We start from the raw sequence: 19,210 nt of genomic DNA, 5'->3' as shown, positions 1-19,210 counted from the left end.
TTTATGCTGGTGAATTGTGTTTTTGTAACTTGTTTTGTACAATAGGAGATAGTGGTACGGCCCATACTCAGCTGATATGGAAACCCCAAAGTGACGGTAATGTTCCATTTACTGGGCAAAGTCAGTGGCAAACCCTTTTATTGACTTTTCATAAGAGGTTTAACTATGATTTGAAAGATATATTATTCTATGTGGGTGTGTTAATATAGGCCCGCTGCTTATATAAGAATATACTAAGTGCAAATACTCAACAAATACTCAACCCAAATGTAAGATGGTTTTAGTGTTTAATGGAAATTTGAAAAGACCAATTCACAGTTTAGAAAAGCATTTCGTTTATGAGCCATATGTTGTGAAAGGCATTAGAAAGGCAAACACTTAAAAATAGCTGTTTGTAAAATATAAAAACACAACATCACACAGGTATTATTTAGATTAAATAATTTGACGTGATGCATAAAGAATACATTCAAACAACGTGATGACAACAGACATAAGCTACTGTTTGTATGCAACAGTTTTATAGGCTACACAATAAGATCAAGGCTATACTATTAATATGAGATGGAAGACAGGTAGAAATTTTAAAATAATATCTGCCACTGTGAATTGAAAATGTAGATAATTTGACCTGGTTTATGGTAAATATCTCTAATTTAGCCATGTTATAAAATATGGTTAAATTAGTTTCTTTATAGCATAAAATTGTAGACAAATTAGATTATGCTATATGGCAAGTTTATGAACCTAATCTCTACATTGTCATGCCAATTTTATGTTTTGCAATTTAGGTTAAACATAAAGTTATATAGACCCTGTCCTCCAACTGGATTTTCCAAAAAGTACAGTGAAGCAAATCAAAATATTTAAATCTTTATCCCCTTTTGAGTTCTCTGAGTGACATTACAGACAGGATAGAGTTCATAATGATGGCTCCGGCGTCGTAGAAAACCAGCAAAATCAGTATGGACATGCAATATTTCTGTAACAACATAAGAATAAGCATTAACACATAACCTCTTCTCTATCTTACCCTCTCCTCTGTGTCCTCTTCTCCATTTTACCCTCTCCTCTGCTCCATCTCACCGACTGCTCCATTTCACCCTATCCTTTGCATCTTTTGCCCCATCTGACCCTCTCCTCTGCTCCCACTGACCCTTTCCTCTGCTTCATCTCAATAAGAATACATTTGAAGAAAAAAAAAAAAAAGACATTTTGAATAAAAAATGAATTCCACTCACCATGAGCAATTCCAGTGGGCAATCTACTGATATGCAGTCCTCATCTTTTGGTATATTACTAATGCTGACACAGTAAAGACAGAAAGCTATTACTGCCCCCAACAGGCTGATGATGTTAGAGCATACACACCCTTGGAGCTAAGCAGAGAGAAGTGGAGAAGAAAAAGTGTTACTGTTACCACCAAATACTTGTATTACAGATTAGAACAAAATCAACAGATGAATGTTAAATTTACCAAATATCTGTTAGGACTGCGTTCATTGGCCATCGCTAAAGATCCTCCAGTTACAATCTGAAATAAATTCCCAACTGTTATAAAGTCACACCATACTATCTTATTGTTGTGAGGCAAGAGTGTTAACCAGTAAACCATAAAATAAATAATGGTAAATTGACATTCACCAGTATTCCAATGAAGAGCGGTAAAACAAAAAACTTGGGCATGTCAATTGGAGCAGCGTAAACCAGAGGGACAGACAGCAGCACTTGGAACAGGCCAAATAAGATTGTCACCACCTGCAAAAAAAAAAAACAGAGGTTGAGGGTTAGACTCCTGATAGCTCTGAGAGGAGTGTGTCTGTTACTGTGGCAGAGTGGTTATCCTGACTCCTCCTCTTAGTGTGCAGGTTGAGACTCCTGATCTTAGTGGAGCAGTGTTAATTGACTCAAGTATTATGTTATAGTTTTCCTGACTAAAATGAAATAAAAAGTTCTCATGATGACTCAGACTAAAATTACATACATTTTCGTTTACTAAAACTATGACTAAATGTAGATATTTCTGTAGACAAAAACTAGACTACAACTATAAATTATAATTTGACTCAACTTTGACAAAAAAAAAAGATAATAATGCATGTCAAAATAACAGTTTAATCAAATTGTTTCTAAAATAATGAGTGATTTTCAAATAAAGATAAAAATAATATCAGGTTTCTCCACTTACTGCTGCACTTTCGTGGTCGAACCATGAGGTCATGCGCTGTGTTATGGGCAAGTCAGGAGGGGGCGCTGTTCCCTCAGAAGACATGGCTCTGGAGATAGAGAAAATAAATGCAGTGGCCGAAGACTTGCTGTTATGAGTAAAATATAAATATGTATACAAGGTTAATTATACAGTCTATTTCATCCACATTGAAAAAAGTTATATTTCTTAAAGCCACATTTTTGCCAATAAACATACTTCGATAAATGCATAAATTTTCGTGATGTTTTTATTCCACTGAAAAACAAACAAAAAGTCTGCTTGATCTGTACGGGCTTGCATCACCCCAAACTGGACTCTGGCATAGACAAAGGCCTTTTGGCTATAATCCTCCACAAACTCCTCTATCTCCATTGAGAATATTCCAAAGTCTTGTTTTAATTTTGCATTTCCTATGGAATCGTACCAACTTCAGAAAGTTACCACTTTAACAAGTAAGATTTTTACTTTTACTATTTTTATTCAATTCTTGACATATTATTGTGACAGGAGTGTAGGGGTGAAGTGTCTTGCCCATAGACACAACATTCATATGTGCTCGAGATCTAAAGTACATATTGTCCCTGTATTGTTATCAGGTGTACTTGCTCTCTCTCCTTCCCAACTCCCTCTCCTTCTTCATCTCTCTGTCTCTCATCCTTGCCTCTGTTCCTCTCCTCTTTCTCCTCCTCCTTCTCACTCTCTGTTTTAGCTGTCTCTCTCTCTCTCTCTCTCTCTCTCTCTCTCTTGTCTCTCTCCATCTTACACCCCTCTCTATCCCTATATCTGTCCACCTACTCTTTCTCTTTCTTTCCCTTTCTTCTCTACATCTCACTCCTGCCTCATTCTTTATTGTCTCTCTTCTGTGTCTTGTTTCTCTGTTCTGTTTCTTTTCACTCTGTTCTGTTTCTCTTCACTTACCCCCCCCCCCCCCCCATCCCCTCTTCCTCTCACTCGCTTTCTTTCTCACTCCCCCTTGTGGATTAAATGTAGTGCAAATGTTTTTGACGGACAAAACAAATGTTTGTTAAAAATCTTAATCTGAAAAAAAACATCTCCCTTCTCTCTCACTCTCCCTCCCTCTCTTTCCTGCTCTTGTTTTCTCTCTGACTCTCCCCATCTCTTTCTTTCTCTTCCTTTCTCCCACGCTCTTGTTTTCCGTATCTCCCACTATTACTTAATTCTTTCTCTCTTCACCCCCCTCCCTTCTTTTCTCAGCTCTCTCTCTCTCTCTTTTTCTCTTGGACATCTGTTTGTGATCCAGAACATTCCTTTGGCCCTCAGAGGCAGAGCACATGTGGATTTAATGAACTCACGACACTCTCCCATAGACTCCACACTCACCGGGACACCTCTTTAGATCTCTCCTCTCTCTCTCTCTCTCTCTTTCTCCCTCCTTCACACCTTTCTCATCTCTCTCCCTCTGTCAATTTCTCCCTCTCTTTCTCCTCATGTACTTCTCCAATCTGTGTATTCTCTCTCTCGCTCATCCATGTCCACTCTCTTTCCCTCTCTCTCTCTCTCTCTGTCTCCTCTTTCTCTCTTCTCACTCCCACTCTCACTTGTCTGTCTACCGACCTCCCTCCTCATCTCGCTGTGAAAGGTGTGTGTGCTGAAAGGGGTGTCAAAGTCAAGTTCACAGAGGGCCAAAATTAAAAACTGGGCCGTGGGCCAAACAAAATATTTACTGAAAAACATCTGCATGTTTTCTCTTCTTTCGAGATATGTAATGTTAAACCTTTTCTTATTAAAATAAATGTTTAATAATAGTTTTGCTTAAACACTGAATCCAGAACAAGCATAATAAAAAATAATAACAACATTTTAAATAAATAATGTCTCTATAGCCTATTTGTAGCCGGTGGGTCAGCTCTAATACATATTTGATATGATCTCGTGGGCCAAAGATAATTATATTGTGGGCCAAATTTGGCCCCCGGGCCTGAGTTTGACATATCTGCTCTAGACCCTCCTCTTTCTGTCTCTCTCTGCCTGTCGACTAAATAATTTCTATAGCTAATTATTGGTCCAAACCCCCCTCCTTCCTCACCCGTTATCATCTCCATCTTTTCTTTCTCTCTCTCCTCCTTCCCTCTACCTTTTACTTTTCCTCAATCACTCACTATCTCTCCTATCTCCTGATCTCTCTGAGGGGAGTGCGCATGTTCTCCCTGTGTTACTGTGGCAGAGTGGGTATCCTGCCAGTGGAAGTGGTGGGTTAGATTCCTGTAGTGTCTCCTCTCTCGCACTGTAGAAGGTTGCAGCATAATCATCAGCCTGGTAAATTAAAAAAGTAGAAGTAGTAGTAGTAGTAGTAGTAGTAGTAGTAGTAGTAGTAGTAGTAGAAGACCAAGTTATGGGTTCATTACGCTTTACTAAACCAATAGCCAATGCTGAGTCATAATCAAAAATAAAATAATTGCCAGCCTTTGCACAGTACTAGGCAACTAGACTTGTATAGCCTAGTAGTAGTAGTAGTTGTAGTAGTAGTAGTAGTAGCAGTAGTAGTAGTAAGAATCCTTGTAGCATTAGCAATAGTAATAACTTAAATAGGAATGCCATATCCAAGTTTAAGAAATAGGCTAACCACTGATAGGTAGCTTCAGGTTGACACTTTGGCAAAAAAGCAAATGAGCAAAATCAACTCACACGTGGAGATGTCCGGTGCGTCCTCGCTTCTTCAACAAATGTTTACGTCGGAAAAACCCAAACGAGATGCTATTTGGAGAATGCGCAAAAACATAAGGGACAAGAGAGGAAGTGAAGGAGGAGTCCAGATTATCCGCGCTGCCAAAAAACAGGGCGAGGGGTCCCGTTGTATCGTGCGTGAAAACGTAACTTACGCACTACGCAGCGCCCCATAGACTGTAAAAAGCGACCTCTACGAAGACGGACAAATTAAACGCCCAACTACGAGATCGTGGAGAAAAGCGGATAATTATTTGGATTCGTGGTCAAGAGAAAGCGGGGTTCGGTGAGTAGTTATAACGGCGAGCATTGTGTTTCTGGAGTGATGAGCGCAGTGAAGTTGAGGGGTAGGGTCTTCTTGGACCACTACAAAAACACTTGAAGGTTGAGGTTTTGAACAGCATCGTAAAAACACTTAAATCTTAAACTTGGTGTTCCAGCCTATAGCTATTAAAAAAATAAAATACAGATGACATGTACCCAGAAGGCGAGGTTATGTTGAACACAGTATAGCTCACTGGACTGTTGTCAAGAAGCAGAGTGCAAAGACTCCACCTGCTGGGCACACTGAGGAGTGGAGATTAAATCAGGCTAAAAGGAATAGCTGCTTAGAGTGGAGTTGGTTGAAGTCATTTTGAGCTCTGAAATAACCAGAACGAGACTAGACTTTAAAAGCAAGGAGAATAAGCACATCAAGAGGTGTCCTAATTAGGCTGTTGGATTCTGAAATAAATAAATAAACAAGCATGCAATATTAACTTTTTGTTTCCAGGAAAACTTTTTGTTAACACAATAGCATATTCCTTAAAAACAATATAATAACTTGCCGCCTAACTTCAGTATTATGAAATAGACTAAACATTCATTGTGGTAGCCTATATGATATAGTCTGTCACACATCATATAGGTCTCGCCTACAGATTTGCCCGATAAATAATTATATTGATGTTCATCACTCCCCCATGGTCTGTTATTTGTGAACATAGTCAGAGTGTGATCTGAATGATCTGATGTCATGTTTTCTTCCTCAGGTGATGGCGGTGGCTGTGAACAGGGACCTGACGGTTCAGGTGTTAGCCGATACTAATGCACTGAAGTTAATGGACAGTAAACAGGCTCTGAGGGCAGCTGTACAGAGAGGGGAGCCCAAGTGTCTGGGGGTGAGTGTTGCTTTCTAACACTATAGTGCCCATATCAATGACATTTGTAGTCTCTTCACATGATGGCATATTATGCATATGCACCTTTTAAAAAGAACAAGGTCATAATGACCATAAAGACACAGTGTGTTCTGTTTTACAGTGATCACTTTGATTTGTTTGTGTTTGAGGTGAGCCAGTTGATGTTGGGTCTCCTTATCATGACTTACTCCATCCCTCTTCACCTGACAGAGCACACTGAGGTGGTGTGGATGGGGGTCCCCTGGTGGAGTGGCATCTCTGTCAGTAACTCAATATACTGTGGTTTAAATGCTATTATTATGTTTGCCTGTGACCTGTGCTATTAATGGTTTTAAATAGCATTATAATTACAATTGTAAAGAAAACTGTCAAAATTTGATGAACAACAAGCAGAACAATAAAAGCAGCATTTACAACACAATGCATTAAATCAAACTTAACCCAGAATACTATTAACTATCTTGGACACATTATATAGCCCAATAGAGAGCCCTTTTGGATTTATTGCAAACTGAATATACACATATGATTTACCAATCTAAAGTGTGGAGCTCATTCAACTTTCTGATTGGATAGTAAGATTGAAAATCAACACACAATGTAAACAACATGACACAACAAACAAACAACAAGACAAACAGTTATTTATTTATTTATTTATTATTATTATTATTATTATTTATTCTATCTTCTTCTGTCTTTGCAGTTTGTCATTGCTGGAGTTGTTGCTATACTATTGGATAAATACTGCACAATGAACAACGTAAGTCTACAAAAGCAAATAAAAAAAACTGTAGTAATTCAATGAAAGAGTGAATTTTTCTGGGCGGGTATAGACATGTGTAATAAAGAGAGAGTGTGACAGGTTACAATACAATTCCGTCTCCTCCAACAATACTGGAGGAGACAGAAAGGCTGAAGAGGCTAGTAATTCTGCTGTTGTGATAAAGATGGGGCAGAGGAGGGGAGAGAGAGTGTATTTGTATGCATGCTCATGAGGTGATTGGTTGACAGTGACTATATTTACACGCACACAAACAATCTGCTCATTATTTGATTTCTTTTCTTGTGCAAGTTTTCACAAGGAAATGCAAAGGGAAAATGTACATGGCAAAATATTGTAATTTTTTTTAATCAATACTAGTAATATTGATTAGTGTCTGGGTATCATAGACTGTACATATAAATGGACATAGCTAACGCACTAGACACAACCCAAATAGAAAGTGGTCATGGGTGCCTTCCAGCTCCATCAACTCCAACTGACTTTACACTGAAAAATTTTCACCTCTCTTTGTAAGTGCTGCAGGGAGCCTTTACATTTTGGTCTTTAAATGTTTGTATTAACCCACTCTACATGACCCTGGTGTTTTTATTTAGCTATTTTGTCAGTAAATCAATCCACTATAGAAGACGTCACACTCGCTTAGTCCACTTCTTTATGGGTATCAATTTCTCTGACAATTGTAGCTGTCAAAATAACCGCGTTTTGAGCTCACCTGTTAGCATCTTGTCTTCTCCCCTCTCCAACTTACCATGATCTTGTTTTGTTGTTTTGACTCCATTTTTAGCTCTACGCCTGTATAGCCACAAGTGTCGTCTCCACTGCCCTCTCCATCATGGCCATCATTATCTACTCTGTGGATATAGAGAGAAACCCAGAGACTCCCTGCCTCAAAGAAAAGTATGACGGCTGTGATGACTTGCACTACGTTACCGTGAGTAATCAAACTTGCACTTTTATTTAATTTGGAAATCTGTCACCTGCTTGTTTCTATGGAAATGTCATTACTCTGCCTGCGATGTTCCACAATATGACATTAAATTGGTGGTTTTCTGCTCAAAAAGAAAGCCTAGAAAAACAGGCATTCTGACTGTGAGTGAGGTTGCCCCTTCACAGATCTGACCTGTAACTTGGTCTAGTTTTGTCTCCAGGAAAATAGAAAGGTTTACCATACTGTGAAACATTCCAGACAAAGTAATAACATCTCCACCAGAAAAGTTACACCATGTACTTTTAATACATGGATTAAAAAAGAGGCAGAAGACAGGACAACCACTCTGCCCCAGCAACACAGGGAGGGCATACACACTGCACTTAGAGAAATCAGGAGTCTAACCCACAACCACCATACTGAGAGGATGAGGCAGGATAACCACTTTGCTGTCTTGTTGTTGTTTTGTGCCTGTCTGCTGTGCCTCAGTATAAATGGATCTAATTGGGTTTCTAGTGGTGACTTTGGCTGCTTTAGAACATTCCTCTGTTTATTTGAGTGGCCGAGGAGAGGGAGCTCTATTCAGATGGGACATAATGATCAGATCCAGGAAATGCAGAAAACACTGGCGTTCAGAGAGTCTGTGGCCCTATTTCACAAAGCAGATTGAATTACCCCTGAGTTTAATTCTTGACTCTACTCTGACAGGGCCAAGTCAGAGTTTCTCATTTCAGGATGGAGCAGAGTTAGACCTCGCAGAGTCTGTCCACTTTGAGTTTAGCAAAGGAGAAAAACCACAATTAATGGATCCCAGACAAGAGGATTCACCATAGCAACAGTAAAACAGGAGGCCTTCATCTTAGAGGGACAGGAAGGTTGGATATTGAAATGGGGTGTTAAGAATTATTGCATATAGTAATGATTAGTATGATGTATTAAAAGACATTATTATTTTTATTTTTCACACTTGTACTTTTGTAGCTCATTAAATAGTATTCTACAACTTAAAATAATTGTACACACCATCACTTTGCACATGTTGTACTTCAAGCTTTGATATATATTTGAGTATCTGGAGTGCAGTTCGCTAAAATGTACTTTTATATGTGACATCGTGTGTATTGAACTAAGGCAACAGTTAACAATGAATTGATCTTGCTTTAAATATTATTATAAATAATATACATTATAGTAAGCAATAAATTGTGTGATTTCAAATTACAAATTAAGACAAAATGTATAAGGTGAAAATAAATTCACTTAAATAACTGATTTGTATGTAAAAGATGTAACAGATGAGCAGCCTCTCTTCTGTCAGTCTGTTCTAAGGCATCTGACTACAGTAGTAGTTGGTGTGGAGCGAATAAAAATGAAATGAAAATGTAAAGTGAACTTCTACAATACTATACAGTCAGTTCCATTTACCACATACATTTTCTAAAGCTGAATTCTGCTTCAAATCACATGTTTTTACTGACAGTGCGTTGGCTGTAGACCTCTTAATAACTGAAGTTTTGTTATTAGAAATAACAAAACTTCTGCATAATTAATTGCAATCAAATCAAACCAAATGGACACAATTAGCAAACCACAAAGGCTTTGACGTATCTTAGTTCCCTTCACAAACAACAAAATATCTTGTCTAATTCAGCAAAAAACTGCTCACCCTGTAGTTTACATCTGCATAAACATGTTCTGAAATGTCATTCTTGTATCAGTTCAGTTTGGGGGTTTTTTCTCATTTCTTGGACAAGTTTAAAATTATGAACTTTGAACAAAATTCTATTATTATCACATAAATTGGAATTATAATCACAATCAGAATGCTTATCAGAAATATTGCCATTAGATATGTTTCCCGAATCATTAAACCCTAATGCACAAAACTGTAAAGCAGTGAGTGAAAATGTGATTTGATCATTTGATTATCTTCACTGTGTTCCTATCTGTTATATTTGATTTCATTCATAGAAGCTGAGTAAAGGCGTGAAGTCAGCCCTGCTCCTCCTCACTCTGGCTCAGACCGTCATTTCTGGAGTCCACACTTTCCTGCTCTTCAGACAGAGACGCAACTTTCAGATCTACAATGTAAAAATGCATTCAAATACACACGTCATTGGGTATAACATGTGATTTTAATAGCTTTTAGTCAGAGGTTGTGCTTGGTTATAAGTATGTGGTCAAAGTACTTTTTAAAGGGGGAGTATCCTGACATTGTATTTCAAATTTCATAAATTTGACCAGTCTCTGTCCACAAAGTACAAGAAAACATGTTCAAATCAAGTATTTCTCTCAACAGATAACATTAATACTTTACTGGCTTTTTTACTGGTTTTAGTTGTACAATCTGGCAGCCCAAGGTCAAGCTTCAGCAACTAAACTCATTCAAGATTGTCTCAAAAAAGCTAAAAGCTGTATTTTTTACATTTACTGTTCAAAATAGATTTCTGGGGCTTTCTAATGTGTTATAAAATTGTTCACTCATCAAAACATGCCTCAAGTTGTTTATTGCATGTTTGAGTAATCTTGCGATCTCTCAGGCCCTATTGAAACCCTCCTTTTGATTATCCAAGACTCAGCCCACAAGGATGTCAAAAACTACTGACATCTTAAGTAGGCCTTGGCCAGTATGGATTTTTGATGTGTAATTTCATTGTAAGTCTACATCTGACTATAAAACCGACAGGAAAACGGCATACCTGGCAACACTGCCCAAAGTGGAGGTTATTCGTCTTTTTGATTGGCTAATCTCCATGTAAAATTATTTTGTTTTTTTGCTGCTGAATCTTAACATAGAAACACTTACTCAATTTTCAGTTTATATTGGTTTGAAATCAGGTACAGGACATTTCATTTTAAAGATATTTCTTTTCTTTTTTCAGCCTCTCCACCAAGATTCCATCTCCACACAACCTGTGCTTCCTACAGATGAGAACTAACTCACCAAACTTCTTATAATTCTGTGGAGTTTGAGTGCACATATTTGTATATTCACAGTATAAGATACATATATTACACTGCCCTCCACTAATATCGTCTGTGGTCATGTGAGTAACTTTGGATTTGAATCAACCGATACACAAAATTTCCGAAATACTTCATCTTTGTTAAGTCAGTTTGAATCTTCGGTAATAATCTGTTTTTTGATGTGGTTAAAGGTGCCCAAGCTAACTGTGATGATAGTGTTTGCCACCTGCATGTCACCCTGGAAATGTTATTACTTTGATTAGAATGTTCCAAAGTATGGCACATCAGGTATTGTTTTAGCAATAGCGACAAGAAAAGTTACATAATGTTATGTGTGTTATTTTTATATGATACAACATTTAAAACTTAAAGGTCATCTTTGCTCACATATGGTTTACACATTATCATGAGGCTCCTGAACACAATTTTATTTTCACTGCTTTTTTGTACAGGGTCAAATGATCAGAATGTAAAACTGCCTTCTTGTTTGTTTTGTGTTTGTTTTGTACAGAGTGTGTGTGTTGTTATGTGGTTAAGATGTTACAAGTGACATGTAATTACAAAAAAACAACTTTTTTTCTATTCATTATCAAAACCAAATGTTCTGCATCAAACATCTGCTATTTGTTTGAAGTTGAGATTTTAACAGATTACAAAACATAAACATAAGAAACCAACTGAGAAATTGACAGTTTTGAAATCTGTTGTCAAAAAATGTTGAAATGTCTTGTATTTGAGCCAAATGTTTGAAATACAAATTCCTGAAATGTCCCTCTCTTGATTTATTGAAAACGGAAGTTGGGACACATCTCCATATTTTGTTTTGGTGGGAAAAGAGCATAACTTTTAGGTCCTGGTTAAGACCTGGTTAGGATCTGGTTTAGTTTACATTTGGATATGGTTTAGTCCTGTTTTAGACCTAGTTTCTTGAATCCTTATTCAAAACTTGGTTTAGTTTGGGTGTAGTCCCGGTCTATACCTTGTCAGGACCTGGTTTTGTCCAGTTTTAGTCCTGGTTTAATCTTGATTTGGTTTAGTTCTGGTGTAGTTATGGTCTATACCTTGTTTGGACCTGGTTTAGTCCCTGTTTAGTCTGTGCAAGGTTGTTTTTAGTACTAGTTTGGACTGGGTTTTAGGCCTGATTTCAGTTCTGATCCTGGTTTGTACTGGATCAGTTTAGACCCAGTTAAGATCTGGCTGGATCCTGATTTTTGTCATATTTTGTTGTTAAATAATAAAACAAATGTTCTGTATCTTTTGCAGAACTGAAGCAAATAGCCCCACTCTCAAATTTAAATTTCCAGCAGTAGCAATGCATAGTGTCTTAGAACTTCATCCATTTACCTGCATGAATGTGTCAGTATAGTGAAAAAGCATCATATAACACTGAAGCCATATTATTAAATGCAAAAAAAAAAAAAAAAAAAAAAAAACTAGCTCATTGCAAACATTTTGTACATTTAATGAATATTGTACAACTTTTCACACAGACATTTCAAAAGGCAATTGTTTTATGAGAGCAGCTCAAGAGGTCAACATCCAAAACAAGACACCACACAAAATATTATTTGTACATTTTTTACAGTTTTAAACACAAATGAAACAATGAACTTCAATGTACTTAAAACAATGCATTCAGATTTGTAAAGTGATTCAGGAAGCTTATGACATCAACTGACTTTATTTATTTATTTATTTTATTTTTTTGTTGGTATATTGATCAAAATATAATGTAGTCAGTCAAAAGTGCTTATTTTAAAGGGGAACAATGAAGTTTTTCAGGTGGAGGGACTGCTACCTGCTTGTCTTCATGGAGATGTTATTACTTTGCCTGTAATGCTCCATGCCACAATAGTATGAAATAAAACTTATTTATCTCCATGGAGACAGACTTACAGGTCAGAGCCATGGAGAGGTAATGCCGCTCACAGTAAGAATAGACGTTGTCAAGGTATTCTTGTAGTAATAAAAACAAGTGTAACAGAATAAAGTTGAATGCCATTTCAATTTCAGGCAAAGTTAATATAAATGCTGCTTTTTAAATGAATTGGCTGAGAATTGTTATTACTCTCAATTAGTTTAAAAAAAAAAAAAAGCAAGATGTCTTGTAAAAAAAAAAAATACTGTAGTCAGTCAGAAATATTAAAACACATAAAATAGATAAGATAAATATTGTGAATTAAAATGAGCTAATATATGACCAAAGAACATACTTATTGTTTGTTACTTAATTGGCAGAGAACCGATTATGTCCAATAAATATTTATGAAATAATTTATAATAGCCTGTGCTGAATGACTTTTAAAAACGTACTGGGTTGCCAGTGCATTAGCCTGCAGATACATACAAGTCTCAGTATATGGACGGGCCATAGCTCATGTGAAAGCTCAGAATCTCCAGAGTTCCCTCACTGAGCTGCAGAGGCTTCATTAGCACTGAGTCATCATTTGCAGGTTCTGGGGTTTAGGTAGTGACCATTCAAATCAGAGAGGCATTTTAGGTTTAAACCAACTGAATTTCAGGATTAAACCTGGCAACCCAAGTAAGTAAGTCTTTATTTATATAGTGCTTTTCACAGACATATGTCACAAAGTGACAAGTGAGTGATTCATGTGAGTTATTCTGCTTTCTGATAGTATAATTATCCTGAAAACCAAAACACAATATATTATAAACAATTTGGCCATCATGTCCAATCTTTTTGTAATTCAAAACAGATCAATATTAGACATGTTTCTATTAAAAACTAGATCTGAAACAGATCTCGTATCTGGGGACACAGCTGGGTCATGGCTGTGGAATATAAAATGCAAATTGTACATATGATTCATTTAAATGAGTAGTGTTGAACATTTTAGTGGAAACGACTGTAAACATTTGAAAAAACTATAGTGTTTTAATGAACATGTGGAACAGATTTTAGAGCTCAGAACGGTAAGGCAAATATAAAAGTATGATTGGTTTTAGTTTGTGAACCAGTTATACAAGTCAGGCCTTATATAATTAAGTCTTAATTCACTTTTATAGCACCACAAGGAACCGCATTTCAAAGCTTCAGGCACTCAAACTTCTCCACATAGGAGAAACAAAACAAAAAGGAGTCGAGCCAATTTAATTTGATCAGAACAAGGATCTCTGGCTGTGCAATTTGTCAAACAAGACACAAAGCTAGTGTGTTCTATGGGTAGATAGCACGTTTACCTCACAGCAAGAAGGTCGCTGGCTCCATTTATTACAATGTGTTGAATGGGTCAGAACAGTGTATGTTAATTAACAAATATCATATACATCCTGTAAACATGACCGATTTCAGCCATGGGGCAAATTCCATCAATTGTCTCACATTCATTCTCATTCGAGTGTGCATGGACAAAGTGTGCAAAGTGTCTTGCTCAAGGACGTAATAACAGTAATAAAGTCACTGCTGCCCTACTGTGACACCTGGGATCTTTTTCCAAGTTTTAATCAGGCCCTGCCCTGCTTATCTTCAGAGTATTTTCACAATGATATGGCTACATGTAGAGGTATATGGATGTGAAAATACTGATATTTTTATATTGAGCTGGTTCCTGTTTCACATTAAAAAAGAATATTGAATAACAAAAAGAATATTGAATAACAAAAACATGACCCGTATACAGTGGCCAACACTGTAACATCAGTTCAGGGACTAGAGACAAAAAACAGTCCTGAAGCTAAATCTAGAACATCTCAAGAAATGTTCATCAGTGTACAGTATAGTACATAATCTTGGATTATTGCATTGACATGGATTTGATTCAGAAAAGAGAGAAATTACAGTGCATGATTTATGTTGGTATGATGGGAGAACTGGTGAAGGGAGAACATACAAACTCCAAATATAAAGTGCGCAGTCTGGGAACTAAACCAAAGACCTTTTGGCTCTAAGGTTAACCAATCACCACCACTGTACCACCAAACTTGGGCTGGTCAAGAATATGTCAATATAAAACCAAGAATCTACCCACAGCCTAGAAGCAAACCCCTCTCCACACATCCCTTACATATGTTAATGATGTAAGGGGGTGTGTTAGTATGAAATATTAGGACTACTGTCATAGCAATTAACAATTCAAAACAAAACAAAACATCTTTTGAATGGTATAAAGTTCTCAAAATGTTGCCAAGATGACTTGTTCTGATTGAAGGCTTAGATTGGCAAGACTGAGACAAACCACTTAATGCAAATATAACACTGTGATATTAAAGACACAGAACACAGAACAGCACAGAGTTCATGCTTACATCAATGCACTGGAGCTTTCACTGGCAATGGGAATTTTCATTGTCATTTTCAACTGTTTAAGAATATGTACCTGAATTAAAATGACTTGAGTTGACAGAATCTTTATTTGGTTTGTTGGTTTGGCCAAGTTTACATTTGAATTTAACTTACTATAATTTAGTTTTCAACCCAATTTGCAGAAACATTTTCTTCAGATAAAAACTCAATTTTCCTAACAGATAAAAAAAAATATATATATAGGAGTTTAAAGGCATGGCTAGGGCTAATCACCTATGGGGTAACTTAATTAGAAGGCAATAATATAAAAAAAAAATAGACCCATTCAAATCTGAGAATACATCAAACTGCATTATAAGCAGGTTATTCAAAATAATTTCAGTTTCAATAAGTTATTTATTATAACCCATAATCCTACATCCAACTTTAAATTATTATGAAATATTTTTTGAAATGGAAGAAATAACATTACTTCCAAGTACCTTCCCACTATTAATAAATATTTTCCCACTAAAATGCATATACCTTCAACTTGCATCACTAGTCAAAGCAACTCACATTCTGAGCTAAAGTCATTTTAATTCATGCACATATTTATTTTAGCTGGTTTTTTGCCATTCTAGAGTCCGCACTGAGACTGCTGCCGGTGCCTTCTCACGCTGCACATCTGGCTGAAGGACTGCCCACATCTGGAGCAGCTGTATGGCTTCTCCTGCGTGTGGACCGTGCGATGCCTCTTTAAGTGACTGGACGAAATAAAACTCTTACCACAAAGCGTGCACCTGTACCTCCTCTCACCTGTGTGAATTAGCAAATGGACTCGTAGATTATTTGGTTGTGCGAATCCTTTACCACAATGCGGACAGGTGTATGGTCGTTCTCCTGAATGAGTACGTTGATGTAACTCTAATGTTGCTGCGCTGGGAAAAACCCTACCGCAAATATTACATGCTGCCGGTTCTTTTGAATTCTTATAAGAGCGCCTCTGATTGGTAGAGGCAGATGTGGGTGTAGCTTGTGGAGGAGTAGGTTGTGTTAACGTGGGGGGGTTCTGAGAGCTTGCTACAACAGCGGAGAGGTCAAAAGTAGCGGCAAACGCAGCCATTTCATGTGCAGAAGATGGGAAAATCATTGTAGGAGGGCCTTCCAAGCTATCTCCACTCGCTTGTGATTGGAAAGAGGCATGGCCAGATTCGGAATTGCCCAGTCCGAGTTGAGCAACGGCGTATGCAGCTCCCAGATGTGTCACGCGCTCTTGCATCCAGGCTAAATCCATCCCCAAATTGTTCAAACGCTCTGGGCTATTTTCCTCAGTTAAATTAGCAGGAAGTTGAGATGCTTGGTCATCCTCTCCATCATCAATGACTTGAATTTCTGGTTTAATAGGGCTTTCTGCAGTCGGAGTAGGTGTGATGCTTGCAGGATTAGCGACAGGTTTGGTTGATTTGCGCTTAGCTCTGGGTCGGCACGTTAGGTCTATGGTAGCATCGGTGGAAGTGGGTACCATTTGAGAAGTGGGGGGAGTGGTGCTATTTTCAGGTGCTGTTTCTTCATTGGATTCCAGAGCTGAAAAAGCAATACTATGATTAAAAAAGACATGTATTGCTTTTGTAGTGTATAATATTAATAGCCTATAGTAAATAATACCTATAATCTATGACCCCCATAAACCACAGTTTGATAGTCTTGTCATCTCATTCATATGTAAAAAATTTAATCTCACCATTGGACTCACCACACTCTGCTCTGATGTTCAGTTCCACTTTCAGATCCAGATTACAGTCCTCTTTATCCATTATTTCTTGTTTTACGGGAAGCTGCCAACCAATGAAAAAATATAACAAAAGGTTAAAATAAATAAATAAATAACCCATAGAATTAGGCATTAGCTAAAAAAGTGCATAAAGTAAGTAACAGGGTCCAAATTCACCAAGTGGAAATTTGTTTTTACAGACACTGTCAAAAACACATGAATACAAACAATTAAGACAAACAGACACGTAATTCCTAATAAAATTACATATGAAGAGTTTCTAGTTTGAATGCTGAAACTCTGAAAAGCACTAATTTCATCACTGCTATTGTATTGGAACTTTAAGTAGGAAATGTTCAACAAGTACTTTCGGTGACCTTTACCCTTCAGGACCATCAATGTAATTAAGATTTTCCACCATAGATTGATAGAGTCCCTACAAGCAGGCAATCTTAACTTTCCATTCACCAGTGTTCTGCAAAAGAGCCATAAGAGCCATTTCCCCAAGTATGAAACTCTTCCCCAAGTATGACAACCCTTCCAAAAAGAAACCAGTAAATTCAGATAAACTTGCCATGAGACAGAAGACACTGCTGTTTGATTTGATTTTCAATCAGCCTTTAATCTATGGATTTACCTTCAAGACCTTACGGATGCTATGCAGAACAGTGTCTCAATCTGCCTCTCTATACTAGAGAATTTCAGTTGAATTGGTAATGTTTCTCAACTTTGAGTGGTGCCCCGAAACTCTTTTTTATTCCAATTCTTTATTTCAGTTATATAAATTCTAACCAATTTTAATACTAGACATACAAGCATATGGTTTTATTTTTCTATCATTATGTCTTCTACTGTAAAGCGCATTGGGCACCATAGGTTGCTGTAAATGTGTTATATAAATAAAGATAAAAGTGAAACAATGTAGAAGAAATCAGAAATCAGTTTAATACCATGCTGGGACATTTTGGATTAGCATCATAATTATTTTAATTCATAAGCAATAGGAAATTCTTAAGTCACAGTTTTAACATTTCCATGGAGATAAGCAGGTGGCAGACCTTCCACCAGAAAAGTTACAAAATGCACCTTTAACATATTAAAAATTTTAAAGGAGTTTAAAATACAGTCAGCTATATAACTTTCTGGAGGTAGCACATCACTTGAATGATTCCATGGAAATAGAAAGTTAAAACCATCCTTTGGAACATTCCCAATGAAGTTGGATCATCTTTATTTCAGATTGTTGAATATTATAGCCAATGGAATAACATTTCCATGGAATAAAGCAGATGAAGCCAAATAAGATTCAGGTTTGTGGAGATGCAAGCCCACTCAGAGTAAGGAGTAAAAAGTTACAGACTGTATCTTAAAATATTTACCACTGAACTGTGTTGAATCTGTGTTGATTTGTCCTCTTCTCCAAGAGTAACAGGTACAATCAAGCCTTCAGACACTAAAAATGGAACATATTATATTTTGGTCAGATCATACAACATTACATTGATTTCAGGCTTACTTTATCAGCAAGCATTTTAAGCACTGATTAATATACAAATGATCTGATGCAAATAAGATTGTAGCGCATAGGGATAAAAATCAGTCAGATATAACTTGTTGCAAAAGTAGGGATAGCATATTACATTGTTATGACAGTTTCTAAAACATCCAGAAGGATACAGTGCATCACAATTAATAATGAACTTCATATTTGGCTAGATCCGGGATTAGCAAAGCCTAGACTAGTGATGCTAAATAATTACAGTGTACTTCTGATATCAGACTACGCCCACCTGGCCTACATTAATGCATACTAACGTTGTGCTAATCTGTGATTGAGATCTCATTGGAAATGACTGTTTTCGCCCAGAAATTCAAATGCAATAGACGCAAAAGCATCGAATTTAGCATCAGGCTTATAGGACTCTAAATATCATTTTACCTTCTTGTGGCATCAAATGAACAGCGTGCATGCTTGCTTCTTCTCGCTGGTTGTTGCTCCGTCTCTTCATCTTGCGCTCGTAGCTGCGCACTTTCGCGTCCATTTGGCGCAGTTTTTGCCGCAGAGCATCGTTCTCCTTCTCACTTTCCTCCCGCTCCTGCTCCATCTGGGACCGGAGCGCTGCATATCCGTCCTCCACCAGCTTACATATCTCGGCCACGGCAGAATTAGCCAAAATCTCCACGATGGATGCGATCTGAGCCTGGAAACCAACACAGTCCGCCGCCATCATAGCCCCTTTCGAGCTAGTTTTTTGTTTTTGCGCGCTGATTATGCACACAGCGGGTGGTTGGGGCAACGTTACCCGCAGAAGAGAGCTTAGATTGCTGACATAGGGGATGCAAAAGTCTGGGATTGTGCGTAAACTCGCTGTCAGTGCGTTTTGTTGTAGATAGAAATCGGAGCAGATATGTCTGCAAAAGATGGTGTGAGTGTCG

At 37.3% G+C, this 19,210-nt stretch overlaps 3 protein-coding genes across 6 annotated transcripts; 1 reads left to right on the top strand and 2 right to left on the bottom strand.

The window, feature by feature from the left end:
- Window positions 1-270: 270 nt before the first annotated feature.
- si:dkey-9i23.16 (uncharacterized protein LOC571915 homolog) lies at window positions 271-5,003 on the bottom strand. Of its 3 annotated transcripts, none has more exons than XM_055157849.1 (7): window positions 4,856-4,993; window positions 4,257-4,483; window positions 2,189-2,276; window positions 1,645-1,758; window positions 1,478-1,534; window positions 1,242-1,379; window positions 271-982 (listed from the first exon to the last, which is right to left on the bottom strand). In XM_055157849.1, exons 3-7 carry the CDS (start codon window positions 2,270-2,272, stop codon window positions 875-877), a joined length of 501 nt encoding a protein of 166 aa, XP_055013824.1. In that variant the 5' UTR covers window positions 2,273-2,276; window positions 4,257-4,483; window positions 4,856-4,993; the 3' UTR covers window positions 271-874. The 3 variants fall into 3 exon arrangements, with proteins under 3 accessions (XP_055013824.1, XP_055013825.1, XP_055013823.1); XM_055157850.1 differs by having other exon boundaries at window positions 4,330-4,483; XM_055157848.1 differs by lacking the exon at window positions 4,257-4,483 and having other exon boundaries at window positions 4,856-5,003.
- Window positions 5,004-11,528, top strand: tmem176 (transmembrane protein 176). Its single transcript, XM_020933000.2, has 7 exons — window positions 5,004-5,180; window positions 5,926-6,054; window positions 6,225-6,335; window positions 6,782-6,838; window positions 7,647-7,793; window positions 9,762-9,878; window positions 10,673-11,528. Exons 2-7 carry the CDS (start codon window positions 5,929-5,931, stop codon window positions 10,727-10,729), a joined length of 615 nt encoding a protein of 204 aa, XP_020788659.1. The 5' UTR covers window positions 5,004-5,180; window positions 5,926-5,928; the 3' UTR covers window positions 10,730-11,528.
- Window positions 11,527-19,200, bottom strand: LOC129410268 (zinc finger protein 544-like). Of its 2 annotated transcripts, none has more exons than XM_055157843.1 (4): window positions 18,714-19,200; window positions 18,154-18,227; window positions 16,757-16,838; window positions 11,527-16,587 (listed from the first exon to the last, which is right to left on the bottom strand). In XM_055157843.1, the coding sequence occupies exons 1-4, from the start codon at window positions 19,003-19,005 to the stop codon at window positions 15,641-15,643; spliced, it is 1,395 nt and encodes a 464-aa protein (XP_055013818.1). In that variant the 5' UTR covers window positions 19,006-19,200; the 3' UTR covers window positions 11,527-15,640. The 2 variants fall into 2 exon arrangements, with proteins under 2 accessions (XP_055013818.1, XP_055013817.1); XM_055157842.1 differs by having other exon boundaries at window positions 11,531-16,587; window positions 16,745-16,838.
- Window positions 19,201-19,210: the final 10 nt, after the last annotated feature.

The sequence above is a fragment of the Boleophthalmus pectinirostris genome, unplaced genomic scaffold, assembly GCF_026225935.1.
Source record: "Boleophthalmus pectinirostris isolate CB_2022bp ecotype Guang Dong unplaced genomic scaffold, ASM2622593v1 HiC_scaffold_22, whole genome shotgun sequence".
NCBI classification, from domain to species: domain Eukaryota; kingdom Metazoa; phylum Chordata; class Actinopteri; order Gobiiformes; family Gobiidae; genus Boleophthalmus; species Boleophthalmus pectinirostris.
Note: the sequence above shows the minus strand (reverse complement) of the source record. Positions and strands in the feature narration are given on the sequence as shown.

What these genes read in the sequence shown, in the direction of transcription:
- si:dkey-9i23.16 (XM_055157848.1), bottom strand. Translation starts at nt 2,272, where the DNA reads ATGTCTTCTGAGGGAACAGCGCCCCCTCCTGACTTGCCCATAACACAG. An exon ending in TCGACCACGAAAGTGCAGCA is followed by an intron (nt 1,759 to 2,188) that starts GTAAGTGGAGAA and finishes TTTTTTTTGCAG; the next exon opens with GTGGTGACAATCTTATTTGG. An exon ending in GCCCACTGGAATTGCTCATG is followed by an intron (nt 983 to 1,241) that starts GTGAGTGGAATT and finishes ATGTTGTTACAG; the next exon opens with AAATATTGCATGTCCATACT.
- tmem176 (XM_020933000.2), top strand. Translation starts at nt 5,929, where the DNA reads ATGGCGGTGGCTGTGAACAGGGACCTGACGGTTCAGGTGTTAGCCGAT. An exon ending in ATGACTTGCACTACGTTACC is followed by an intron (nt 7,794 to 9,761) that starts GTGAGTAATCAA and finishes TTTCATTCATAG; the next exon opens with AAGCTGAGTAAAGGCGTGAA. An exon ending in GCAACTTTCAGATCTACAAT is followed by an intron (nt 9,879 to 10,672) that starts GTAAAAATGCAT and finishes TTCTTTTTTCAG; the next exon opens with CCTCTCCACCAAGATTCCAT.
- LOC129410268 (XM_055157842.1), bottom strand. Translation starts at nt 19,005, where the DNA reads ATGATGGCGGCGGACTGTGTTGGTTTCCAGGCTCAGATCGCATCCATC. An exon ending in AGATTCAACACAGTTCAGTG is followed by an intron (nt 16,839 to 18,153) that starts GTAAATATTTTA and finishes ATTGGTTGGCAG; the next exon opens with CTTCCCGTAAAACAAGAAAT. An exon ending in AGAGTGTGGTGAGTCCAATG is followed by an intron (nt 16,588 to 16,744) that starts GTGAGATTAAAT and finishes TTGCTTTTTCAG; the next exon opens with CTCTGGAATCCAATGAAGAA.